Source organism: Mixophyes fleayi, chromosome 9 (genome assembly GCF_038048845.1).
Source record: "Mixophyes fleayi isolate aMixFle1 chromosome 9, aMixFle1.hap1, whole genome shotgun sequence".
Lineage (NCBI taxonomy): Eukaryota > Metazoa > Chordata > Amphibia > Anura > Limnodynastidae > Mixophyes > Mixophyes fleayi.
This window is the reverse complement of record NC_134410.1, coordinates 884,932-912,891: the sequence shown is the minus strand read 5'-3', so window position 1 is coordinate 912,891 and position 27,960 is coordinate 884,932. Positions and strand designations below refer to the sequence as shown.

The window sequence follows — 27,960 nt, the reverse complement described above, 5'->3', positions numbered from 1 at the left end:
ATACCTGAATTTAACCTTTATTGAGAAACAGAACAAGTAACAGTGGGAAGAAATAACGTGATTAGAGTGGATGAATCGCCTTCTCCGCCAGCAGCACAGACAGAGGTTTGGGTGATAAGACCTCCTCACAGGGGTACCCCGGGGACCCGCGTTTCACCAAACGGTCGTTCAGCAGACTGAATTGCAGCGCCTTAATACTGAGAGACAACGCGGTACGTCAGGACGAGACACAGCTCCTGCTCTGCAGACTTTACAGATGGCTGATACACCAGGACATATATATATCTTACAGATCATGTTTAACATCAAATTAAACGGTGCAGGAAAATGTGCTTGTATCCTCTTATTATTGTGTAAATGTGTCTGTTTATTAATGTGTGTGGAAACTGCCGTGTCATCTGCTTGGCCAACAGAAGTCAGTTACTGTCCACGTTTACACAACTCCCCGTCGTTATGACCTAACCATGTAGCACTATGGGACAGAAGGGGTGGGGGGGCTTTTCCCCTGCGACCTCTCCTATCCTGGGGCTGTATGCCGTATGCTATACGGGGCACAGGTCAGAAAGAGTGGTGCTGCCCAAGAGTGTCACGTTATTCAGCAAAGTATTATTTATCAGATATTAAACATCTATAATGGAAACGATAAATCCTTCTGAAGCAGACGGTTTATTTCTGGTTATTATTAGTTGGGTGTCAGTGGATGAGGTGGGATTAGATTCCGGGCTACATCTATTGATCACACTTGCTGATCCATTGAAGGAACAGCAGGCCAGGGGATATAGTCCTAAGTCTGACAGCTGCAGCTCTGCCTCCCCCCCAACGAGCACAGGCTTTCTATATGAAGGTATAACCTCCTCTCACCAGTAGGGGCGCCGTTCCTGAGCTGACATGACTCTCCACAGGTCGGCCAGATCCTTGGTGGCAGTGGTGGAGGCTTTTCCTGGGTGAGCACTAAACAGAAGGGATTATATTCAGTAACTGCCCCCCTCATTGTCACATCCTCCATTCCTCTATGATCCGGCCCCCGGGTACCTGAGGTAAGGCCGTCTGTTCAATCTGCAAAACATGATGAATCCATTCACGCATTTCTTTCGGAGACGCTGCAGCTGGTAGAATCCGCAAGTCTTCTTCGTCAGGCTCTTCCTTGCGCTTAAACCGCGACGAGGGCTCTGTGTATTGGAGTCATCGCTGGATGAGGAGGAGAGAGCCTGAAAGACAACACTCTGATATATATATATCATATATCTAGATCTGCAACACAAGCTGGAGAAGCACTAACTGCTGTAACTCATCCCATGTCACCCATGTCACCCATGCTTCCCGTGTCTTCCTGGGCTGCCATTTACACTGACTGTGCTCTGCGTGTACAACTGTTCTGTAACTAATCCATAAGTCCCTCTAATGTACCTGGTCACCCCGAATCACCCCACATCGCCTCTTATCCTCACCTACAAAAATTAATGATGCAATTTATTGTGTAAACGATTTTTCTTTTAAATCCCAAATTATTGGAAGGGAGATCATTCTTTGACTGGTTAATTCAATATTTAGCTGTAAACACGAGTTATACACCTGTCTGTACCCAATCCCTCCCTGATAACTGCACATGCGTGAATGAACTGAGGATAACACAGACACACACATGGCAATGATTAGCGCATGCACACGGACAATAAAGGAGACACAGTCGCCATGGAACGTCTTCAGTGCAAGTCAAATCTGACATCATCATTTGGGGCCAGAGACCCCTGACAGGCAGTTACTGCGGGAATATTGTGTAATAGCTCCTGTGATCCTGCAACTGACTTCTGTGATGGCCCTTGGCTTTGTCTGGCTATTTCTCCATCTCTTACTGCCTGGCTCTGTCTGACCAACTCTCTGACTCTGACTGACCCACTCCCTGTCTCTGACTGACCGACTCTCTGACTCTGACTGACAGACTCTCTGACTCTGACTGACCCACTCCCTGTCTCTGACTGACAGACTCTCTGGCTCTGACCGACCAACTCTCTGGCTCTTACTCCCTGTCTCTGACTGACCGACTCTCTGGCTCTTCCTCCCTGTCTCTGACTGACCGACTCTCTGGCTCTGACTGACCGACTCTCTGGCTCTGACTCCCTGTCTCTGACTGACCGACTCTCTGTCTCTGACTGACTAACTCTCTGACTCTGATTGACCAACTCTCTGGCTCTTACTCCCTGTCTCTGACTGACCGACTCTCTGACTTTGACTGACCGACTCTCTGTCTGACTGACCGACTCCCTGTCTCTGATTAACCGACTCTCTGGCTCTGACTCCCTGTCTGACTGACCGACTCCCTGTCTCTGATTAACCGACTCTCTGGCTCTGACTCCCTGTCTCTGACTGACCGACTCTCTGTCTCTGACTGACTGACTCTCTGACTCTGATTGACCGACTCTCTGTCTCTTACTCCTTGTCTCTGACTGACCGACTCTCTGTCTCTGACTGGCCGACTCTCTGGTTCTGACTGACCGACTTTCTGTCTCTGACTGACCGACTCTCTGTCTCTGATTGACCGACTCTCTGGCTCTTACTCCCTGTCTCTGACTGACCGACTCTCTGGCTCTGACTGACCGACTCCCTGTCTCTGATTGACCGACTCTCTGGCTCTTACTCCCTGTCTCTGACTGACCGACTCTCTGGCTCTGACTGACCGACTCTCTGCTTCTTACTCCTTGACTTCCCTGGATAATATGTCTCACCATTGTACAATCTGTATCCTTGGCACCCGGACACTGGAATCCAGCACAGCCAGATCTAGTCTCCAGCCAGCCGTATCACACCGTATATAAACCAGAACTGGCCACCTATTATTTACCATCAGCCTCCTGACTCTGCCTTTGGTTGGAGACACTTGGGGATGTCTGTTAATTTCAGCCAATGGCCATTGGTTTTGACTCTTCGATTCACCAACTGTGTTGACTGCATTCTGTGGTTGCTGGGTATGATTCCACCATCTAGGAACTTCGACGCTGCGCTCGTTCTGGTAGCTGTGATCCAGAGAGAAGGTGGAGGGCAGCGCGGGATCCTAAAAAATGAGGAGCCAAAATAAAACCACATCAGCTGGGAGAAAAGTCAAGTGAAACGGGCCCTGAGTATTATAGATAAAGAGGAAATACTAATTACCCATACTATTCGTAGGGTTATCCCTGCTAGTTATAAGGGCTATAAAAACATTGGTTATTCAGATATTGACATTAAATAGACATTTACATTGTGAGGACTGATTGCCCCCTACAGACCACGAGGATGTACTACAGGATGCAGAACAGGAATTAAGCTCTAAAGTAAAGGAACAAGAGGATGCTGAATAAGCAGTGAGGGGAGGAGAGTAAAACTCGGACTAGGGGAGAGTACGGAACGTGCAGAGGAGACAGCTGGACCTAAGATGAAGAAGGAGCATCTATTGGTGTGTAAATGACATGGACTCAGGGTTGGGGAATAATGTTATTCATGGGAGAAAGGAGATGCTGGAAGCACAGAGAGGCACAGAGAGGCACGAGGCTCTGACATTACAGAACATTACCTGCGGATCAGTGGAGGTGATAATGAATGTGTCTATTCCTAATAACATTATCATCATTACATAGAACTTTTAGTTATGTTTAAACATAGATAATATAATTGTTTTATGCTATTTTCTAACATTTTCCATAAACGTTTGTATGTTATTGGTGTAACACAGGAGATTCTTTACTAATAACAATGCACAAAAGCTGAAATCTCCAGGAAACCTCCAGGAACTAATTCGGAGTTAGCTTTTATCTGTCTAGTTAGACATTAAGGGACAAAAATCAGCTAAAATGGGCTCTGAGTGTTATGGATGAAGATTAAATACTAATTACCAATCCTGCTGATATCATGTATAGACGGACTGAAGAGGTACCATAGAGGTAGGAGGCTGGAGATTGGCCTTATTCTGGTGAGTCCATAAACCAGGGCAGTTACCTGGGCGTGTGTCTATGCGAGGTGGACAAATCAATTCACTTCAGGAGATTAGACTTAATCTGATTGGTTGTTAGTTAGTACATTACACTGCTTATTTTCGGGGATAGTGTCACATGACGGAATACATCACTGTTACCTCAACATCCAGAGAAGACCAGGAGCCGATCTGCACGTCCTCAAATAAAACTGATGTGAAAAAGGCACAGCGTTATTCTCATAAACATTCATTTACCTTCAGTCTGTCATCTGTGCTGTCCCTGCCCCCCATATAATAATGTTCCCTCCCCCCATATACTGCTGTCCCTGTGTATATACACACACCTTGTGGGGAGCCTCCCCGTAGGACGCCATCTGTGCTGTCCCTGCCCCCCATATAATAATGTTCCCCACCGCCCCATATACTGCTGTCCCTGTGTATATACACACACCTTGTGGGGAGCCTCCCCGTAGGACGCCATCTGCAGGAGAGGACAGGAGCGACGGGCTGAGGTCAAGCTGTGGAGCTGATGATTGTTGAATGATTCGGGGTCCTACAGCACAAACATCTTACTGATTTATGTATTCTGTGATAGGTGCTTATGTACAAATATGGCTTGTGATCGCCCCTCTCCGATCGTCCCACAGGACACTCCACACAAGTTATCCCTAAACTGATTATAATAAATGCTGAATATTATTTGTAATCCTTTTTCTGCTATCTTTTGGAGGACAATTAAACATAAATTAAGGTTGTTTCTAACCTATATACTTGTAAACCGGAGAATCAGCTGACTTGTTATGTATGATCTGACCTCTCATGCTTCTCCCTATTCCCTGTAACAGACCTTATTAGCCAACCAGGACTATTATTAGCCTAAAAACAGTTAACGCCTTTTTATGAGCTGACACGGTAGTCTCGAGAACGCATCCTTCCAATCCCCTAGGACCCTCTACTTCAGCAATAGTAGCAGAGCCTCTATATAACTAGTTCTAAGAGTATTAATAGGCTGCATTCTGGTGAACATGACCGCCTGCACGTTGTCCACGATACCGAGGCTCCTTCCAACCATAAATACCAGCATTCATCTTATTATCATTAGTGGCAGTAAAGTTAATAACAGAAAGTAACGACATAACTCACTCTGAGGAGAACCCGGGGAGACAGACACGGACACCAGCCAGGGACCTGTGTCCCCATTATCGGAGGACGGGGAAGATACGTACGGGACCAGCGTCTGTCTGCGATCAGAGGAGAGGAGATATTAGCCTGGATCCCTTATAAAGAAACAAAACATTATATTCTGAACGTGTCACTAATTCTCCTGCACTATGTAATGCTGCCATAGAGGTGACATTTACACATGATCAGCCACAACATTACAACCACTGACCTGTGAGGTGAATAACACTGATTATCTGGTTACAATGACACCTGACAAGGGCTGGGATATATTAGGCAGCAAGTGAACAGCCAGTTCTTGATGTTGATGTGTTGGAAGCAGGAAAAATGTGCCACGTAAGGATCTGAGCAACTCTGATAAAAGCGAAATTGTGATGGTTAGACGACTGGGTCTGAGCATCTCCAATACAACCGGACTTGTGGGGTGTTCCCGGTACGCAGTGGTTAGTACCAACCAAGAGTGGTCCAAGAAAAGACAACCGGTGAACCGACGACAAGGTCATGAGCGTTCATCGCTCACTGATGTGGAGCCAGCTAGCCCGTCTGGTCCAATACCACAGCAGACCTCCTGTAGCACAAATTGCTGAAAAAGTTAATGCTGGTTATGATAGAAAGGTGTCGGATCACAGAGCATCGCAGCTTCCTGCCTATGGGGCTGCGTAGCCACAGACCGGTCAGAGGGCCCATACTGACCCCTGTCCACCGCCGAAAATGCCTACAATGGTCACATGAGCGCCAGAACTGGACCATGGATCAATGGAAGATGGTTGCATGGTCTGATGAATCACGTTTTCTATTCCATCATGTGGACGGTCGGGTGCGTGTGCATCATTTAACTGGGTAAGAGATGGCACCAGGGTGCACTATGGGAAGAAGGCAGCTGGCAGAGGCAGTGTGATGTTCTGGGCAATGTTCTCCTGGAAACCTTGGGTCCTGGCATTCATGTGGATGTTACTTTGACACCTACCACCTACCTACCTAAACATTGTTACAGACCAAGTACACCCCTCATGGCAGCGGTATTCCCTGATGACAGTGGCCTCTTTCAGCAGGATAATGCCCCTGTCACACTGCAGGAATTGTTCAATAATGGTTTGAGGAACATGAGATCTCTATCTCATCAAGGTGTTGACTTGGCCCCCAAATTCCCCAGATCTCAATCTGATTGAGCATCTGTGGGATGTGCTGGAAAACCAAGTCCGAGCCATGGAGGCCCCACCTCACAACTTACAGGACTTAAAGGATCTACTGCTAACGTCTTGGTGCCAGATACTACAGGACACCTTCAGAGGTCTTGTGGAGTCCAGGCCTCGACGGGCCAGAGCTGTTTTGGTGGCATGATGGTGACCTACACAATATAAGGCAGGCGGTTCTAATGTTGTGGCTGATCTGTGTAACCAGAGTGTACAGAACGAATCCCTCAGTATCCTGTCATGTAAATATCATGTATTGCTGCTAATAGCTGTCTACCAACCGATCTCAGAGACGTGAGATCCATGGTAAAATATACATGTTTGGGTAAAAAATATACTAGAGACCGACATAAGAGAGAGAGATAATAACTTTCTCTCGGACATATCGCCAATGCCTCGGGCTTCCAGCCTGGGTAAATGGCCTCACACCGTTCTCTACCTGTTATATAAATATATATTTCCTCAACATTAAAATGATCTGTAACTGATGGAAGTAAAAGGTTTATGGATGATTATGTGCGATGCAGATTTTGGAAACACAAACTCTATATTATTAAAACATTTGTTTTACCTCATCATCAACCCAGACTTCGGCTCCGGTCTCTTCGCAGAACCTAAAATGAATTGCAGAGAATCAATCCTGCAGAGCGCAGCAGAAACCACCTATTCCTGCGCCCTACGCGGTTTACCTCTGCTTTACACCCTGTATACGTCACGGAGAGGGGACAGCGGAGGCTAGGACAGCGGAGGCTAGGACAGCGGAGGCTAGGGAGCGGAGGCTAGGGACAGTGGAGGCTAGGACAGAGGAGGCTAGGGACATCGGAGGCTAGGGACATCGGAGGCTAGGACAGCGGAGGCTAGGGACATCGGAGGCTAGGGACATCGGAGGCTAGGACAGCGGAGGCTAGGGACATCGGAGGCTAGGGACATCGGAGGCTAGGACAGCGGAGGCTAGGACATCGGAGGCTAGGACAGCGGAGGCTAGGGACATCGGAGGCTAGGGACATCGGAGGCTAGGGACAGCGGAGGCTAGGACAGCGGAGGCTAGGGACAGCGGAGGCTAGGGACAGCGGAGGCTAGGACAGCGGAGGCTAGGACAGCGGAGGCTAGGGAGCGGAGGCTAGGACAGCGGAGGCTAGGGACATCGGAGGCTAGGACAGCGGAGGCTAGGGACAGCGGAGGCTAGGACAGCGGAGGCTAGGGACAGCGGAGGCTAGGGACAGCGGAGGCTAGGACAGAGGAGGCTAGGGACATCGGAGGCTAGGGACAGCGGAGGCTAGGACAGCGGAGGCTTGGGACAGCGGAGGCTAGGGACAGCGGAGGCTAGGACAGCGGAGGCTAGGACAGCGGAGGCTAGGGACAGCGGAGGCTAGGGACAGCGGAGGCTAGGACAGCGGAGGCTAGGGACAGCGGAGGCTAGGGACAGCGGAGGCTAGGACAGCGGAGGCTAGGGACATCGGAGGCTAGGGACAGCGGAGGCTAGGGACAGCGGAGGCTAGGACAGCGGAGGCTAGGGACAGCAGAGGCTAGGACAGCGGAGGCTAGGGACAGCGGAGGCTAGGACAGTGGAGGCTAGGGAGCGGAGGCTAGGACAGCGGAGGCTAGGACAGCGGAGGCTAGGGACAGCGGAGGCTAGGACAGCGGAGGCTAGGGACAGCGGAGGCTAGGACAGCGGAGGCTAGGACAGCGGAGGCTAGGACAGCGGAGGCTAGGGACAGCGGAGGCTAGGGACAGCGGAGGCTAGGACAGAGGAGGCTAGGGACAGCGGAGGCTAGGGACAGCGGAGGCTAGGACAGCGGAGGCTAGGGACAGCGGAGGCTAGGGACAGCGGAGGCTAGGGACAGCGGAGGCTAGGACAGCGGAGGCTAGGGACAGCGGAGGCTAGGACAGCGGAGGCTAGGGACAGCGGAGGCTAGGACAGCGGAGGCTAGGGAGCGGAGGCTAGGACAGCGGAGGCTAGGACAGCGGAGGCTAGGGACAGCGGAGGCTAGGACAGCGGAGGCTAGGGACAGCGGAGGCTAGGGACAGCGGAGGCTAGGGACAGCGGAGGCTAGGGACAGCGGAGGCTAGGGACAGCGGAGGCTAGGACAGCGGAGGCTAGGACAGCGGAGGCTAGGGACAGCGGAGGCTAGGACAGCGGAGGCTAGGGACAGCGGAGGCTAGGGACAGCGGAGGCTAGGGACAGCGGAGGCTAGGCTCTGCAAGGGTCAGAGCTAGCAGCTAATCAATAAAGGGGGTAGATAATCCCCTGGACACACCGTGCTGTGATGTAACGGGTGTATTATTATTACACTGAGAATTAGAGCCCCCCCAGCATGGCTGTGGAAGGTGAAGAACTGCACCTTCTAGCTGGATTTACTCTGTATGAGCCGGTGTGTAAATAATCACTTCCAAAAGCTGGTAGCTATCACATACACAGAACTACCCACTGGTCTATGTATATCCCACACAGGGCCTCATTCATTGAGGAATGTAAATGGCGATACATGCATTATTTTGTGTCAAATCACAGCGGGCATACCCAGAACTGGACCCTACGTGAGAGAACGTGGCAACATCCAATTCATCTTCGAGCGCAGAGGACCCTACTACAGACTATGACTTCATGGGTGTAACGGGGAGAGGACTGGGCGTATGCCCGTAGTCAGTGTACAGTGAGGGCGTATGCCTGTAGTCAGTGTACAGTGAGGGCGTATGCCTGTAGTCAGTGTACAGTGAGGACGTATGCCTGTAGTCAGTGTACAGTGAGGGCGTATGCCTGTAGTCAGTGTACAGTGAGGGCGTATGCCTGTAGTCAGTGTACAGTGAGGGCGTATGCCTGTAGTCAGTGTACAGTGAGGACGTATGCCTGTAGTCAGTGTACAGTGAGGGCGTATGCCTGTAGTCAGTGTACAGTGAGGACGTATGCATGTAGTCAGTGTACAGTGAGGGCGTATGCCTGTAGTCAGTGTACAGTGAGGACGTATGCCTGTAGTCAGTGTACAGTGAGGGCGTATGCCTGTAGTCAGTGTACAGTGAGGACGTATGCATGTAGTCAGTGTACAGTGAGGACGTATGCCTGTAGTCAGTGTACAGTGAGGACGTATGCATGTAGTCAGTGTACAGTGAGGACGTATGCATGTAGTCAGTGTACAGTGAGGGCGTATGCCTGTAGTCAGTGTACAGTGAGGGCGTATGCCTGTAGTCAGTGTACAGTGAGGACGTATGCATGTAGTCAGTGTACAGTGAGGGCGTATGCCTGTAGTCAGTGTACAGTGAGGACGTATGCCTGTAGTCAGTGTACAGTGAGGGCGTATGCCTGTAGTCAGTGTACAGTGAGGACGTATGCCTGTAGTCAGTGTACAGTGAGGGTGTATACCCGTAGTCAGTGTACAGTGAGGGCGTATGCCTGTAGTCAGTGTACAGTGAGGGCGTATGCCTGTAGTCAGTGTACAGTGAGGGCGTATGCCCGTAGTCAGTGTACAGTGAGGACGTATGCCTGTAGTCAGTGTACAGTGAGGGCGTATGCCTGTAGTCAGTGTACAGTGAGGGCGTATGCCCGTAGTCAGTGTACAGTGAGGACGTATGCATGTAGTCAGTGTACAGTGAGGGCGTATCCCCGTAGTCAGTGTACAGTGAGGACGTATGCCCGTAGTCAGTGTACAGTGAGGACGTATGCATGTAGTCAGTGTACAGTGAGGGCGTATCCCCGTAGTCAGTGTACAGTAAGGGCGTATGCCCGTAGTCAGTGTACAGTGAGGACGTATGCCTGTAGTCAGTGTACAGTGAGGGCGTATGCCTGTAGTCAGTGTACAGTGAGGACGTATGCCTGTAGTCAGTGTACAGTGAGGGCGTATCCCCGTAGTCAGTGTACAGTAAGGGCGTATGCCCGTAGTCAGTGTACAGTGAGGACGTATGCCTGTAGTCAGTGTACAGTGAGGGCGTATGCCTGTAGTCAGTGTACAGTGAGGACGTATGCCTGTAGTCAGTGTACAGTGAGGGCGTATCCCCGTAGTCAGTGTACAGTAAGGGCGTATGCCTGTAGTCAGTGTACAGTGAGGACGTATACCTGTAGTCAGTGTACAGTGAGGACGTATACCCGTAGTCAGTGTACAGTAAGGGCGTATGCCCGTAGTCAGTGTACAGTGAGGACGTATGCATGTAGTCAGTGTACAGTGAGGGCGTATCCCCGTAGTCAGTGTACAGTGAGGACGTATGCCTGTAGTCAGTGTACAGTGAGGACGTATGCCTGTAGTCAGTGTACAGTGAGGGCGTATGCCTGTAGTCAGTGTACAGTGAGGACGTATGCCTGTAGTCAGTGTACAGTGAGGGTGTATGCCTGTAGTCAGTGTACAGTAAGGGCGTATGCCTGTAGTCAGTGTACAGTGAGGGCGTATGCCTGTAGTCAGTGTACAGTAAGGGCGTATGCCTGTAGTCAGTGTACAGTGAGGGCGTATGCCTGTAGTCAGTGTACAGTAAGGGCGTATGCCTGTAGTCAGTGTACAGTGAGGACGTATGCCTGTAGTCAGTGTACAGTGAGGGTGTATGCCTGTAGTCAGTGTACAGTAAGGGCGTATGCCTGTAGTCAGTGTACAGTGAGGACGTATGCATGTAGTCAGTGTACAGTAAGGACGTATGCCTGTAGTCAGTGTACAGTGAGGGCGTATGCCTGTAGTCAGTGTACAGTGAGGACGTATGCCTGTAGTCAGTGTACAGTGAGGGTGTATGCCTGTAGTCAGTGTACAGTGAGGACGTATGCCTGTAGTCAGTGTACAGTGAGGGCGTATGCCTGTAGTCAGTGTACAGTGAGGGCGTATGCCCGTAGTCAGTGTACAGTGAGGACGTATGCATGTAGTCAGTGTACAGTGAGGGCGTATGCCTGTAGTCAGTGTACAGTGAGGGCGTATGCCTGTAGTCAGTGTACAGTGAGGGCGTATGCCCGTAGTCAGTGTACAGTGAGGACGTATGCATGTAGTCAGTGTACAGTGAGGGCGTATCCCCGTAGTCAGTGTACAGTGAGGGCGTATGCCTGTAGTCAGTGTACAGTGAGGGCGTATCCCCGTAGTCAGTGTACAGTGAGGACGTATGCCTGTAGTCAGTGTACAGTGAGGGCGTATGCCTGTAGTCAGTGTACAGTGAGGGCGTATGCCCGTAGTCAGTGTACAGTGAGGGCGTATGCCTGTAGTCAGTGTACAGTGAGGACGTATGCCTGTAGTCAGTGTACAGTGAGGGCGTATGCCTGTAGTCAGTGTACAGTGAGGGCGTATGCCCGTAGTCAGTGTACAGTGAGGGTGTATGCCTGTAGTCAGTGTACAGTGAGGGCGTATGCCTGTAGTCAGTGTACAGTGAGGGCGTATGCCTGTAGTCAGTGTACAGTGAGGGTGTATGCCTGTAGTCAGTGTACAGTGAGGACGTATGCCTGTAGTCAGTGTACAGTGAGGGCGTATGCCTGTAGTCAGTGTACAGTGAGGACGTATGCCTGTAGTCAGTGTACAGTGAGGACGTATGCCTGTAGTCAGTGTACAGTGAGGGCGTATGCCTGTAGTCAGTGTACAGTGAGGGCGTATGCCTGTAGTCAGTGTACAGTGAGGGCGTATACCTGTAGTCAGTGTACAGTGAGGGTGTATGCCTGTAGTCAGTGTACAGTGAGGGCGTATACCTGTAGTCAGTGTACAGTGAGGGCGTATGCCTGTAGTCAGTGTACAGTGAGGGCGTATGCCTGTAGTCAGTGTACAGTGAGGGCGTATGCCTGTAGTCAGTGTACAGTGAGGGCGTATGCCTGTAGTCAGTGTACAGTGAGGGTGTATGCCTGTAGTCAGTGTACAGTGAGGACGTATGCCTGTAGTCAGTGTACAGTGAGGACGTATGCCTGTAGTCAGTGTACAGTGAGGACGTATGCCTGTAGTCAGTGTACAGTGAGGGTGTATGCCTGTAGTCAGTGTACAGTGAGGACGTATGCCTGTAGTCAGTGTACAGTGAGGACGTATGCCTGTAGTCAGTGTACAGTGAGGACGTATGCCCGTAGTCAGTGTACAGTGAGGACGTATGCCTGTAGTCAGTGTACAGTGAGGGCGTATGCCTGTAGTCAGTGTACAGTGAGGGCGTATGCCTGTAGTCAGTGTACAGTAAGGGCGTATGCCTGTAGTCAGTGTACAGTGAGGACGTATGCCTGTAGTCAGTGTACAGTGAGGGCGTATGCCCGTAGTCAGTGTACAGTGAGGACGTATGCCTGTAGTCAGTGTACAGTGAGGGCGTATGCCTGTAGTCAGTGTACAGTGAGGGCGTATGCCTGTAGTCAGTGTACAGTGAGGACGTATGCCTGTAGTCAGTGTACAGTGAGGGCGTATGCCTGTAGTCAGTGTACAGTGAGGACGTATGCCTGTAGTCAGTGTACAGTGAGGGCGTATGCCTGTAGTCAGTGTACAGTGAGGGCGTATGCCCGTAGTCAGTGTACAGTGAGGACGTATGCCCGTAGTCAGTGTACAGTGAGGGCGTATGCCTGTAGTCAGTGTACAGTGAGGGCGTATGCCTGTAGTCAGTGTACAGTGAGGACGTATGCCTGTAGTCAGTGTACAGTGAGGGCGTATGCCCGTAGTCAGTGTACAGTGAGGGTGTATGCCCGTAGTCAGTGTACAGTGAGGGCGTATGCCTGTAGTCAGTGTACAGTGAGGGCGTATACCCGTAGTCAGTGTACAGTGAGGACGTATGCCCGTAGTCAGTGTACAGTGAGGGCGTATGCCTGTAGTCAGTGTACAGTGAGGACGTATGCCTGTAGTCAGTGTACAGTGAGGACGTATGCCCGTAGTCAGTGTACAGTGAGGGCGTATGCACGTAGTCAGTGTACAGTGAGGACGTATGCCTGTAGTCAGTGTACAGTAAGGGCGTATGCCTGTAGTCAGTGTGCAGTAAGGGCGTATGCCTGTAGTCAGTGTACAGTGAGGACGTATGCCTGTAGTCAGTGTACAGTGAGGGCGTATGCCCGTAGTCAGTGTACAGTGAGGGTGTATGCCCGTAGTCAGTGTACAGTGAGGGCGTATGCCTGTAGTCAGTGTACAGTGAGGGCGTATACCCGTAGTCAGTGTACAGTGAGGACGTATGCCCGTAGTCAGTGTACAGTGAGGGCGTATGCCTGTAGTCAGTGTACAGTGAGGACGTATGCCTGTAGTCAGTGTACAGTGAGGACGTATGCCCGTAGTCAGTGTACAGTGAGGGCGTATGCACGTAGTCAGTGTACAGTGAGGACGTATGCCTGTAGTCAGTGTACAGTAAGGGCGTATGCCTGTAGTCAGTGTGCAGTAAGGGCGTATGCCTGTAGTCAGTGTACAGTGAGGGCGTATGCCTGTAGTCAGTGTACAGTGAGGATGTGCCCAGCTGGAGCGCACGCAGCAGCGCCCGATTCAAGCTTTGGGCATCTCTCAGGTACATGATTTTATATTGTATCACTTGTACCAGCTACAGGTCAGGTTGCAGATTAATATTGATGACGGCTGTGTATACATAGTAGAAGATGCAATCAGGATCAACTAAAAATGTATTTTATGTACAGTAGACATTAATAAAATCATCCCAAATGTATTTTATGGAAGAAGAAAAAATAATAATTTAATATTTTGCCATTAATGACTATAATATTAACAGGTGACATTAATTGAATACTGTGTGTTCTTTTGTGACTTTATATTGTATATGTATTGGACGTATCCTGCAGTGTCTGTACCTAGACCCGTGTCCATCACCAGACACTGTCATTTACGCTCCTTGTTGCCTACGTTCATCTTGCGCACCTTAATGAATCAGGCCCACTGTATTCATGTTATAAAGTCTCATACACACGTGTGCTTGCCATGCTTCGGGGACACGTCCTGTCTCAGCTGTACATGTAACACCATCACATGAATAATATCTGTGTCTGCAAACCCTAAAAATGTCCCCTCAATTTAATAACATGTTTTACAGCCCAGCCGAATGGTCTCATATCATTAGTTCCCCGCCTCCCTCTCCCTGAAATATAGATGAGAATAGAAATATAAAGAAGACCCCTGGCCCCTTACAGGACCGTACAGCTGCCTATAACATCATTACATAGATATAGTGAGAAGTGGACGTCTCACCCTTCAGCCGACATCTCTTATTGGGTCTCGGGTCAGATTTTCCTCTCTTGCGTGCGACATTTACAGAACATCTAGGGGTCCAGAGGGGCAAGAAGGCTACAAGGGTAAAACATATTACTAATTACCTTTATATACTCATAGTCTCACTTCCCACTCTAAGTCTGCCCCCACCCTCCACAATGCTGGAAGAAGCAGCGCTCTATACTGTGACATAGAGCGGGAGGACTGTAAGATCACATTGCTGCTGATCCGCTAAGTCTCACCTGTGTTACCTCAATGATACAGAGATTGTGCATCCTATAGAAACCATCACTATTCCTGCTGTGTCTGACCTAACATGGATCCTAAACCCTAATACTGGATGCAGACAAATAACTTGGAGAAACTTCCCCATGTCCTGATCACATGAATCCACTGAACACTGAAACCATCAGCAGCGATGACTTCACACATTTCATTATCACACGTATCAGCTGGAGTACTTCCCTTACACTCACTCATATTACGTCTCTTCACGTCTCAGCGGATCACTTGGGACAAAGCCAGGACTGTGACACAGACATTAATGCTGTAGACTTACTAGTGTTCCCATCATAGATCTACGAGTTCCCGAATCCTCATCAGTGGATTTAGCCAAACTCCGGACCAAATCCTGTTTAAGGGATTAAAGAGATGGTAATGGAAGCGGTGGGAGTCGGCCAGAGGCGAGGAATAGAGACGTCAGATAGATGGTTCTACCTATAATTCTGATGCGGATTTGATTTACGCTCTAGGACAGCTTAATGTGGAGTATTGAGGCCACAACCTGTCTCTGTCTAGTTCTCTCATCAGATACTCTTCTTCTTTGCTGCTATTTAACTAACAACAGTGATATTAATTGTGTGCATTGTAAAATCGGTCTCTTCCCCCCTATATAGGCTGTTAGAGCCACTCCTCCCTTCCCCTATACATGTATTGTTGCCACTATTTCCCTGTAATTATTGTAAACGTAACATTTCCTCCTCTCACCCTGATGTCATCTCAGGGTGAGACGCTTCTTCTCCCATAATCCCATGGTGCGTACACAACGCGTCAGGGCCTCCTATAGAACAAACTGGTAAAGCAGGAGATGCTGGTGTATGTACAGAACAGAATCCAGGAGTGGGTACACAACTACTTTGGGTCATAGTTGTACTGTGTCACCCACATTCTGTTCAGCTCCAGCTCATGGATCAATCACACATTCTTCTGTGATGTTCTGCTACTGCCATTTAATCTACTGAGCGCCAGCAAGTAATCATATCATTGTTATTTGTAACATTCTTTGTTTTTCACATTTCTGCCTCTTCTCTTAATGCTTCCTATGTGCCAGTTGCTGCCTATAATGTGGCAGCTAGTGCAGAGTAACAACCTCATAAGCGCAGTGTACTTTTCTTTCCCTGGCTCCTTTAGGTTTGGTCTGGTTCCTACATCTTCGCACACTTCCTCTATAGGTATGTCGTGTACATAGGAAACACAGGATTGGAATCTGCGGCCGGAATGTACAATAACTTGGAGAACACCAGTTATAGGTCATCCAAGTGTCTGATAAACCTGAGACAGGTGCAAGGGTAATGTCCTAGGGTACACTAGTAATTGTAAATGTTCTCTGATATGGACGACCCTCTCCATGCACCGTCACACAACTGCCCCTCTCCATGCACCGTCACACAACTGCCCCTCTTCATGCACCAACACAGAACTGCCCCTCTCCATGCACCCTGTCACATAACTGCCCCTTTCCATGTACCGTCACACAACTGCCCCTCTCCATGCATTGAGACATAACTGCCCCTCTCCATGTACCGTCACATAAGTGCCCCTCTCTATGCACTGAGACATAACTGCCCCTCTCCATGTACCGTCACATAACTGCCCCTTTCCATGCACTGAGACATAACTGCCCCTCTCCATGTACCGTCACATAACTGCCCCTTTCCATGTACCGTCACATAACTGCCCCTCTCCATGCACCCTGTCACATAACTGCCCCAGTCAGTCTACACTGTCACATACGTGCCCCTCTCCGCCCACCCTGTCACATACCTGCCCCTCTCTGCCCATCCTGTCACACTTTCTGTCCAATCTCCACCGTGCTCTATGTTACCTACCCTTACCCTGGTGGCTGCTGTGTGGAAACAGCCTGTTCTGTGTATCTTGAATCCTCCGCTGCAGAAACTCAATGTATAAGATGACGTGAAGGAGCAGGCTCTGTGTGATTTATACAACATATAACAAATATAAAACATATGTAGATATATATTTATACAGACACAGCCTGGAAAATACCGCTGGGATTCGCCTGTCAGGAAGATTTACTACTAATTTATATATATATATCTGCCTGGTATTATAAACACTGTTACACTGCTCTATAGACATATAAGGCTTCACACCGTCCCACACACAGCTTACGCTTCCACCCACTGGTCATTATATGGAACTACACCTGAAAATAATAATGCAGTATGTTGGGCTGTTATTATAACTCAAATACAGTGTTAACATATCCTGTAGCACTAACATAAATTACAAGATTATTCCTAACACTTCTGCACAAACTGCTTTCTGCGGTACAGGAGATTAACATCAGACATTTCTGGGTTTGGAGGACTCCCTGCGCTATTCTCAGACATAGGCTGGGATCTGTTCCGGCTTCTCACACAGACAGAGGTCATGTAATGATAATGATTCAGGAGGGATTACTATCAGTCCAGTGTTGCAGTTTGTTGACCAGCTGTATAAAGTCTGATGTTTGTCCCAGGGTTAATCACACTATTGCAGACACATAGGACCTGGTTCATTAAGGAAAGTAAGGTTAAAAAAAAAAAGAGTTTTCTCCTGGACAAAACCATGTTACAATACAAGGGGTGCAAACTAGTTTATTATTTTACACATAAGTTAAATACTGGCTGTTTTTTTCATGTAGCACACAAATACTTTATAGCTTATTTGTACATTGACATTTAAATTGGATCTAGGACATGCCCTACCCCAACTATAAATCTGCCATCACATTTTAAATTTACACCACCCCCCTCCAATGCAACATGGTTTTGCCAAGGTGCAAAGTTACTAATTATTTTTGCTTTCCTTTCCTTAATGACTCAGGCCCATAGAAAGAGGACAGAGCAGTTGGATTAAACATAAGAGCAAGGGGCTGAATTCAGGGGGCGGGGACAGTCTAAAGCAGAGAATTGGGCTACTCTGCAAGGAAGAAGCTCTTAGTGGAGAAAGGAAAGCTAAAACCAAGTAAGAAACAACACCACAACCACACACTGCAGCTAATTGTACCACGTAGATAAAGTAAAGTTGCCGAACTGTTACAGTGTATCACTGCTGATGAGCAGAGTGTTACTAACATATCACTGTTACACAGAGCCGTAACGACGGCGGTGCGGGCGGTGCCACCGCCCCGGGCGCAAGCCCAAGGGGGCGCAGCCGCCCGATACCTGACTCCGTGCCCAGAGGAATCGCTGCTCTAATTCAGCTCCCCTACAAGCAGCAATTCATTCCCGGCAATGCAGTGAAACGCATGTGCGTTCCACCGAAAGCAGGAAGTTCGGCATTTGGAACGCTTTTGCGTTTCAAATGCAGAACTTCCTGTTGTTGGAACACATGCATTGCCGGGAATGGATTGTTACTTGTAGGTGAGCTGAATTAGAGCAGCGATTCCTCTGGGCACGGAGTCAGGTATCGGGCGGAATGCAGGACGGTAAAAGGCTGAAGACAAAAAACCCAGGATTCTACTAGTCGGAGGTAGGGGCGTGATCTACATAAGGACATATATATTTATATAGGCTTGCATTGGAACACATAGCGAGGAGTCTTTTACCTTGCTCTTCCATTAAACCATAGCAGACAAACCTTCAGCAGTTTTTTTAAAAAGGCTCAGCCACCACCACCTTTACATACAAGGGAAGAGAGCAGCGGCACACACAGAAAAGTGAGTCTATTTACAACAAAAGTATTTTATGTAAACCTCATCCTGTCTTGAAGCTGAACATGTCCTGCATATAGCCTAGGGAGATAGTAAAACCAGACAGAGAATTTATCATTGCTTAGAAACAGATACAGCAATAAAACAATAATATTTTGAGGGAATTAAAGAGATATATGTTGAGCTAGTTTTGTTATGGCTTTGTATATTAATAGAAGTATTTTTAATTGATTTGTGTAAAGTACCGGGAAACAATTGGTAGAGCGGAGATGCAGTAGAGGAACATATCTGGCCTCATTTAAAGGTGAAAGCAATTTTTCGTCCCAAAGGTACAAAATTGCACTCTTACCTAGTTGTTTTGAGTTGCTCATATCTGAAGATTTATTCTATGAATAAAGCATTTTTTTTATGCTTTTGGTCTATTAACAGAACAGGTGTCATGGCATTAGTGTCATAATACTCGTTGAATAGACTTCCCCATGCCAAGGAATAGGGAAGCCTTTGCGAATGATGGGCTGTGAATATCGCTAGTGGTAACTGCTTTATTATCACTTAGTCCTATATTAATACATACTATTGCAATAGGAGTACAAATAAAAATATATTTCCCCCCATAAAGGACAAATTAATAAAGTAAAAATGTTTTGCAAAGAATTAAAAATGCACATGTGTGTGTGTGTACATATATATATATATATATATATATATATATATATATATATATATATATATATATATTATAATATACAAATTAAAGTGCTAGCCACACCCACATTAGGTTGGCCACACCCACTTGTCAAATGCCACTCCCACTTAGATGGGGGGCGCCGGTGCCCAGTCTCGCCCAGGGCACCAAAATGTCTAGTTACGGCACTGCTGTTACACACATAACTAACGCCTCTTCCTTGTGGATGTTTAATATGATCCAAGGGATAGAACCAGAGGAGGAAGGTCTGTAAGTAGTGATATAAGGAGGACCAATCCTTGTCCTCTCGGCACCCATCCCCTCTCTCTCCGGACCCATCCCATTTCTCTCTGGACCCATCCCATCTCTCTCCGGACCCATCCCTGTCCTCTCTGGACCCATCCCCTCTCTCTCCAGACCCATCCCTGTCCTCTCTTGACCCATCCCCTCCCTCTCCGGACCCATCCCATCTCTCTCCGGACTCATCCCATCTCTCTTGACCCATCCCATCTCTCTCTGGACCCATCCCATCTTTCTCTGGACCCATCCCCTCTCTCTCCAGACCCATCCCCTCCCTCTCCGGACCCATCCCAGCTCTCTCTGGACCCATCCCATCTCTCTCTGGACCCATCCCCTCTCTCTCCGGACCCATCCCTGTCCTCTCTAGACCCATCCCCTCTTTCTCTGGACCCATCCCATCTCTCTCCGGACCCATCCCATCTTTCTCCGGACTCATCCCATCTCTCTGGACCCATCCCATCTCTCTCTGGACCCATCCCATCTCTCTCTGGACCAATCCCCTCTCTCTCCGGACCCATCCCATTTCTCTCTGGACCCATCCCATCTCTCTCTGGACCCATCCCATCTCTCTCCGGACTCATCCCCTCTCTCTCCAGACCCATCCCTGTCCTCTCTGGACCCATCCCCTCCCTCTCCGGACCCATACCATCTCTCTCCGGACTCATCCCATCTCTCTGGACCCATCCCATCTCTCTCTGGACCCATCCCATCTCTGGACCCATCCCCTCTCTCTCCAGACCCATCCCTGTCCTCACTGGACCTATCCCCTCCCTCTCCGGACCCATCCCATCTCTCTCTGGATCCATCCCATCTCTCTCTGGACCCATCCCCTCTCTCTCCGGACCCATCCCTGTCCTCTCTAGACCCATCCCCTCTTTCTCTGGACCCATCCCATCTCTCTCTGGACCCATCCCTGTCCTCTCTGGACCCATCCCCTCTCTCTCCGGACCCATCCCATCTCTCTCCGGACTCATCCCATCTCTCTGGACCCATCCCATCTCTCTCTGGACCCATCCCTGCGATCTCTGACCCATTCCCACTTGCTCATTTGGACAGGACCATCTGTACCTTCTGTGTCATGTCATTGTGCAGAATATTGATATATCATTATCCCCATTATCACACTGGCACTTTATAAATAAAAGATAACGATAACAGAACATCCAGAGAAATGAGAAAGTCTTTACATTGGGAGAACACAAACCAGGCTAGAGGGAAGGACCCAGGCCTAAACCTGTCCCAAAGGATACAAGACAAACTGTCTGATCGCCCTCTGGAGTCATGTCACGGGTGACTGCGCTTAAGGAATCCATCTATAGCTTATATAACATGTCTCTGTGGGCCAGAAACCGAAGGGTTAATGTGAGGTACTTGTTTTCTAATTGAAGCCATGTGTCATCATGTACATCTGGACAATATACCATATTATAAAGCGTCAGCAGGTCAGGTGCCTGTTATATTTAGTATGAATTAGTAAACGAGCTGTCGCAGGAGTGCTCGCAGACTGGAAACATCACCTCTGCTCGGCTGACAATGTCTGGAGTCACAGCGACATTACACCAACTGCATCATCATAGGAAGATTACTGGAGGGGTGAAGGAGATTCTTCCTGGTTAAGTCCATTATCTCCACTACTGTGACATAGAGGGAAGGATTCATACCCCACCCTCATCTGAGCGGATACTGGAGCCACCCAGTATTACATATAATAATGATAAATGATATATATGCTAAAGATTGTGTATCAAGAAGCGGAGAACGATGGGAACAGACCTGGACACCATGCTCTGGTTTCCGTCCACCAGGGAGGGTCCTCGCCAGCTCCTCTATATCCATTGGATGCTTCTCCCTTAATGGAAAAAAAAAATATTACTATTCAGTCCCTTAGCCGCCCACCTAGTATTGACTCAATGTACAAACCTGTCATCTCCACCTCTCTAATATATGTAATTTACAGACAATACCTGGATTGTTTGTCGGGATAGTATGACATAGACATACTCCACGAACGCAGCATCCACTCTATCCACCTCAATATCTAGTCACTTCCTCATTACCATAACGTATCACCTCAATATCTAGTCGCTTCCTCCTCACCATAACGTATCACCTCAATATCTAGTCACTTCCTCATTACCATAACGTATCACCTCAATATCTAGTCACTTCCTCCTCACCATAACGTATCACCTCAATATCTAACCACTTCCTCCTCACCATAACGTATCACCTCAATATCTAGTCACTTCCTCCTCACCATAACGTATCACCTCAATATCTAGTCACTTCCTCCTCACCATAACGTATCACCTCAATATCTAGTCACTTCCTCCTCACCATAACGTATCACCTCAATATCTAGCCACTTCCTCCTCACCATAACGTATCACCTCAATATCTAGTCACTTCCTCCTCACCATAACGTATCACCTCAATATCTAGTCACTTCCTCCTCACCATAACGTATCACCTCAATATCTAGTCACTTCCTCCTCACCATAACGTATCACCTCAATATCTAGCCACTTCCTCACCTCAATATCTAGTCACTTCCTCCTCACCATAACGTATCACCTCAATATCTAGTCACTTCCTCATTACCATAACGTATCAGCTCAATATCTAGCCACTTCCTCATTACCATAACGTATCACCTCAATATCTAGCCACTTCCTCATTACCATAACGTATCACCTCAATATCTAGCCGCTTCCTCCTCACCATAAAGTATCACCTCAATATTTAGCCACTTCCTCACCATAACGTATCACCTCAATATCTAGTCACTTCCTCACCATAACGTATCACCTCAATATCTAGTCACTTCCTCCTCACCATAACGTATCACCTCAATATCTAGTCACTTCCTCATTACCATAACGTATCACCTCAATATCTAGTCACTTCCTCATTACCATAACGTATCACCTCAATATCTAGTCACTTCCTCATTACCATAACGTATCACCTCAATATCTAGTCACTTCCTCATTACCATAACGTATCACCTCAATATCTAGCCACTTCCTCACCATAAAGTATCACCTCAATATCTAGCTACTTCCTCACCATAAAGTATCACCTCAATATCCAACCACTTCCTCACCATAACGTATCACCTCAATATCTAGCCACTTCCTCACCTCAATATCTAGTCACTTCCTCCTCACCATAACGTATCACCTCAATATCTAGTCACTTCCTCATTACCATAACGTATCACCTCAATATCTAGCCACTTCCTCAATACCATAACGTATCACCTCAATATCTAGTCGCTTCCTCCTCACCATAAAGTATCACCTCAATATTTAGCCACTTCCTCACCATAACGTATCACCTCAATATCTAGTCACTTCCTCACCATAACGTATCACCTCAATATCTAGTCACTTCCTCCTCACCATAACGTATCACCTCAATATCTAGTCACTTCCTCATTACCATAACGTATCACCTCAATATCTAGTCACTTCCTCATTACCATAACGTATCACCTCAATATCTAGCCACTTCCTCACCATAAAGTATCACCTCAATATCCAACCACTTCCTCATCATAAAGTGTCACCTCAATATCTAGCAGCTTCCTCACCTCAATATCTAGCCACTTCCTTACTTCCTCACCTCAATATCTAGCCACTTCCTCGCCATAAAGTATCACCTCAATATCTAGCCACTTCCTCATTACCATAAAGTATCACCTCAATATCTAGCCACTTCCTCCTCACCATAACGTATCACCTCAATATCTAGCCGCTTCCTCCTCACAATAAAGTATCACCTTAATATCTAGCTACTTCCTCCTCCCCGCACAGCACCACCACAAAAGCTAGCTGCCTCCTCCTTCTGAAAGGTCTCAGGGATGCCCAGATATACTTTAACATGTTCTCTGGCCATCCATCAAGTTCACTATATGAAAATCACTCTCTGCACACCTGAGGCCACTTCCCAGCTACTAGATAAACTCAGGTGACGCAGCGTTCTCTCATGTGTTGCTGTCTGCTATTTCTCAATATAATCACATTTCTTTATTTCTTTTAGAAAGACAAAAAAAGTGTTGGGACTAGTTTAGCCTTCCCAAACTGTAAGTGAAGCCGTGATCGACAACAATTTCTTTAACATTTTTAATTGAAAATGACAGGTGGGTCCTCTCCAGAGTATACCTATTAGTTGGGAGGGGGTCTTGGATGTGCGGAGAGATTTGGGATTGCGTACATGGGGTTTGTGGATACAATGGGTGCCAACATCTTCTTGATTGTTCAATGCATTTCCACCACCCACTTTGCAGGCCGGTGATCGTACTTCCATGAACTTGACCTGTTCTCCGCTTAGAGACGTCTCCCAGGGGTCAGTGAGATTTCCCAATAATCCGGAAATCCTGGACATTAGAGAAAAGTAGGCAACGTTTTTTAATGGACCGCATAGTCGCTGACAACTTGGGTCTCTAGGTGTCTGCGCTGTACATTGTGCATCTCTAATTAGGGTGTTCTAGTGAAATCAAAATATCTCAGTTATTTGTCCTATGCTACAGCCTTGAGAAAGTCCCATAGTGGGACGAAATGGGTGGGATATTTACACTACATCCACTGAGATCTGTAATCCCGGAGAGGAGGTCTCGGAATTCCACTGGTCTGAGTCGCCGGTGACTGATAGTTCCACATTGTTTTATCTTTTAGATCCATTGCAATTCTTATCTTAGAATATTATCTTATTCTCTTTCACTGTTCATTCTGTACCTTTTATATAATTGTATATATGTAAATGGGTTGGAAACTACCCCTGTGCGTGCAGCAAATTTTATATTACACATACTAATGGAAGCTTGAACTTCTATAGCTATTAATCACTAGGTTGCGGCTACAGTATGGAAAGGGGATTATAGTATGAGGTGAGGTTACAGTATGGGAAGGGGATTATAGTATGGGGTGAGGTTACAGTATGGGAAGGGGGTTATAGTATGGGGTGAGGTTACAGTTTGGGAAGGGGGTTATAGTATGGGGTGAGGTTACAGTTTGGGAAGGGGGTTATAGTATGGGGTGAGGTTACAGTATGCAGATGAGGGTTATATTATGTGAGGGGGTGCAGTTTTCTTATGGAGTGGTTGATAAAGTTATAGTATTGGGGAGAGGCTAGAGTATGGGGGTGGGTGAGGTCATAGGTTGGGGGGTAATAGTATGGGAGGGGGAGAGATTATAATATAGGGAGTGGGGTGGGAGAGGCTATAGTATGGGGTGGGATATAGTATAGGAGTGATTATAATATCTATGTGTGTGGGGGTGACATTATAGTAATTTTACGGTGGGGTCATAGTATGGGGGTGGTTGAGGTTACAGTATTGGGGGGGATAAGGTTATAGTATGGGGGGGTAACATTATAGTATTGGAGGGTGGGATTACAGTATTAGGGGGGAGGAGATTATAGTATTGGGGGGTTAAGGTTACAGTATGTGGAAGGTGGGGTATTAGTATGGGTGTGGTTACAGTATTGGGGGGGTAAGGTTATAGTATGTACGTGAGTGGGGGGGTAACATTATAGTATTGGGGGAAGGAGATTATAGTATTGGGGGGTTGTTACAGTATGTGGGAGGCAGGGTTATAGTATGGGGGTGGTTGAGGTTACAGTATTGTGGGGGTGAGGTTATAGTATGTACATGTGTATGTGTGGGGGGGTAACATTATATTATTGGAGGGTGGGATTACAGTATTAGGGGGGAGGAGATTATAGTATTGGGGGGTTGTTACAGTATGTGGGAGGCAGGGTTATAGTATGGGGGTGGTTGAGGTTACAGTATTGTGGGGGTGAGGTTATAGTATGTACATGTGTATGTGGGGGGGGTAACATTATATTATTGGAGGGTGGGATTACAGTATTAGGGGGGAGGAGATTATAGTATTGGGGGGTTTAGGTTACAGTATGTGGAAGGTGGGGTATTAGTATGGGTGTGGTTACAGTATTGGGTGGGTAAGGTTATAGTATGGGGGTGGTTGAGGTTACAGTATTGGGGGGGATAAGGTTATAGTATGTACGTGAGTGGGGGGGGTAACATTACAGTATTGGGGGAAGGAGATTATAGTATTGGGGGGTTGTTACAGTATGTGGGAGGCAGGGTTATAGTATGGGGGTGGTTGAGGTTACAGTATTGGGGGGGATAAGGTTATAGTATGTACGTGAGTGGGGGGGGGTAACATTACAGTATTGGGGGAAGGAGATTATAGTATTGGGGGGTTGTTACAGTATGTGGGAGGCAGGGTTATAGTATGGGGGTGGTTGAGGTTACAGTATTGTGGGGGTGAGGTTATAGTATGTACATGTGTATGTGGGGGAGGGGGGTAACATTATATTATTGGAGGGTGGGATTACAGTATTAGGGGGGGTTATAGTATGGGGTGGGTGTGGTTACAGTATTGGGGGTTAAGGTTATAGCATGTCGTCGGTGGGGTTATAGTATTGGGGAGAGGCTAGAGTATGGGGGTGGGTGAGGTCATAGGTTGGGGGGTAATAGTATGGGAGGGGGAGAGATTATAATATAGGGAGTGGGGTGGGAGAGGCTATAGTATGGGGTGGGATATAGTATAGGAGTGATTATAATATCTATGTGTGTGGGGGTGACATTATAGTAATTTTACGGTGGGGTCATAGTATGGGGGTGGTTGAGGTTACAGTATTGGGGGGGATAAGGTTATAGTATGGGGGGCTAACATTATAGTATTGGAGGGTGGGATTACAGTATTAGGGGGGAGGAGATTATAGTATTGGGGGGTTAAGGTTACAGTATGTGGAAGGTGTGGTATTAGTATGGGTGTGGTTACAGTATTGGGGGGTAAGGTTATAGTATGTACGTGAGTGGGGGGGGGTAACATTATAGTATTGGGGGAAGGAGATTATAGTATTGGGGGGTTGTTACAGTATGTGGGAGGCAGGGTTATAGTATGGGGGTGGTTGAGGTTACAGTATTGGGGGGGATAAGGTTATAGTATGTACGTGAGTGGGGGGGGGTAACATTACAGTATTGGGGGAAGGAGATTATAGTATTGGGGGGTTGTTACAGTATGTGGGAGGCAGGGTTATAGTATGGGGGTGGTTGAGGTTACAGTATTGTGGGGGTGAGGTTATAGTATGTACATGTGTATGTGGGGGGGGGGTAACATTATATTATTGGAGGGTGGGATTACAGTATTAGGGGGGGTTATAGTATGGGGTGGGTGTGGTTACAGTATTGGGGGTTAAGGTTATAGCATGTCGTCGGTGGGGTTATAGTATTGGGGAGAGGCTAGAGTATGGGGGTGGGTGAGGTCATAGGTTGGGGGGTAATAGTATGGGAGGGGGAGAGATTATAATATAGGGAGTGGGGTGGGAGAGGCTATAGTATGGGGTGGGATATAGTATAGGAGTGATTATAATATCTATGTGTGTGGGGGTGACATTATAGTAATTTTACGGTGGGGTCATAGTATGGGGGTGGTTGAGGTTACAGTATTGGGGGGGATAAGGTTATAGTATGGGGGGGTAACATTATAGTATTGGAGGGTGGGATTACAGTATTAGGGGGAGGAGATTATAGTATTGGGGGGTTAAGGTTACAGTATGTGGAAGGTGGGGTATTAGTATGGGTGTGGTTACAGTATTGGGGGGTAAGGTTATAGTATGTACGTGAGTGGGGGGGGTAACATTATAGTATTGGGGGAAGGAGATTATAGTATTGGGGGGTTGTTACAGTATGTGGGAGGCAGGGTTATAGTATGGGGGTGGTTGAGGTTACAGTATTGTGGGGGTGAGGTTATAGTATGTACATGTGTATGTGGGGGGGGGTAACATTATATTATTGGAGGGTGGGATTACAGTATTAGGGGGGGTTATAGTATGGGGTGGGTGTGGTTACAGTATTGGGGGTTAAGGTTATAGCATGTCGTCGGTGGGGTTATAGTATTGGGGGGCTATAACATAGGGGACAATAATGTTAGTCAGGAGCTCCCAGCTCTCTAACACAGACTATAACACAGACAGTAGGTAAATGAATGGCTCTTCCCAGTATAGTCGGTGTCACTGACACTTATTGGTCCGGGAAGGAGAAGGTGAGGTGAGTTCAGACCTGGATGACATTTGGGTGAGAAGGGGCAGAACATGATCATAACCCCCCGGACCCCACACACCTGCCCCGGGGTCTCGTCATACAGACGCCGGCGGGAACCCAGAGACTGAAACAATTAAAAGCGTCCTCTAACACGGTGTACAAGTTGTACAGCACCGGACATTTTCCCGGAGACCAAATCACGCTGACACATGTAACTGACACATGGAAAATGGCCGCTGTCCCGGAGACTGAGGCAGAGGTTCTGTTCGGTCTCTTGTAGATCAGGGACGGAGCGGCTTCCCTCACGGCTAGTGGTCCGAGTCCTGATAAGCCCCGCCCACCCGCTCCGCCCACAGAAAGAGGCGGGAAACTCATGTATGAGGGGACTTTATACACAGTGTAAATATGGGATTATCCCTCAGGGATCCGGACCAGCGCTGGATAATAATACACCCCTCAGATTACAACTCATTTTATCCATTTATTCTTATTGACTCTTCCTACTAGTTTTTATCTGTTGGATTTGTACTAA

At 47.7% G+C, this 27,960-nt stretch overlaps 1 protein-coding gene across 7 annotated transcripts; it reads right to left on the bottom strand.

Moving 5' to 3' along the window:
- Position 1: 1 nt before the first annotated feature.
- Positions 2-27,654, bottom strand: MEIOSIN (meiosis initiator). Of its 7 annotated transcripts, none has more exons than XM_075186182.1 (12): positions 27,508-27,650; positions 23,573-23,735; positions 21,128-21,203; positions 14,412-14,507; positions 6,893-6,935; positions 5,090-5,187; positions 4,398-4,499; positions 4,106-4,155; positions 2,840-3,049; positions 1,033-1,208; positions 862-951; positions 2-197 (listed from the first exon to the last, which is right to left on the bottom strand). In XM_075186182.1, the coding sequence occupies exons 1-12, from the start codon at positions 27,525-27,527 to the stop codon at positions 62-64; spliced, it is 1,260 nt and encodes a 419-aa protein (XP_075042283.1). In that variant the 5' UTR covers positions 27,528-27,650; the 3' UTR covers positions 2-61. The 7 variants fall into 7 exon arrangements, with proteins under 7 accessions (XP_075042283.1, XP_075042287.1, XP_075042288.1 ...); XM_075186186.1 differs by lacking the exon at positions 23,573-23,735 and adding an exon at positions 16,541-16,640 and having other exon boundaries at positions 27,508-27,641; XM_075186187.1 differs by lacking the exon at positions 27,508-27,650 and adding an exon at positions 23,934-24,156.
- Between the last annotated feature and the right edge of the window lie 306 nt (positions 27,655-27,960).

Excerpts from the sequence above, each read along its gene's own strand:
- MEIOSIN (XM_075186182.1), bottom strand. The coding sequence starts at position 27,527 with ATGACGAGACCCCGGGGCAG. Across the intron at positions 3,050-4,105 it reads GGTCTTCTCTGGATGTTGAG|GATCCCGCGCTGCCCTCCAC; the intron begins GTAACAGTGATG and ends CTCATTTTTTAG. Across the intron at positions 952-1,032 it reads AACAGACGGCCTTACCTCAG|TGCTCACCCAGGAAAAGCCT; the intron begins GTACCCGGGGGC and ends CCTTCTGTTTAG.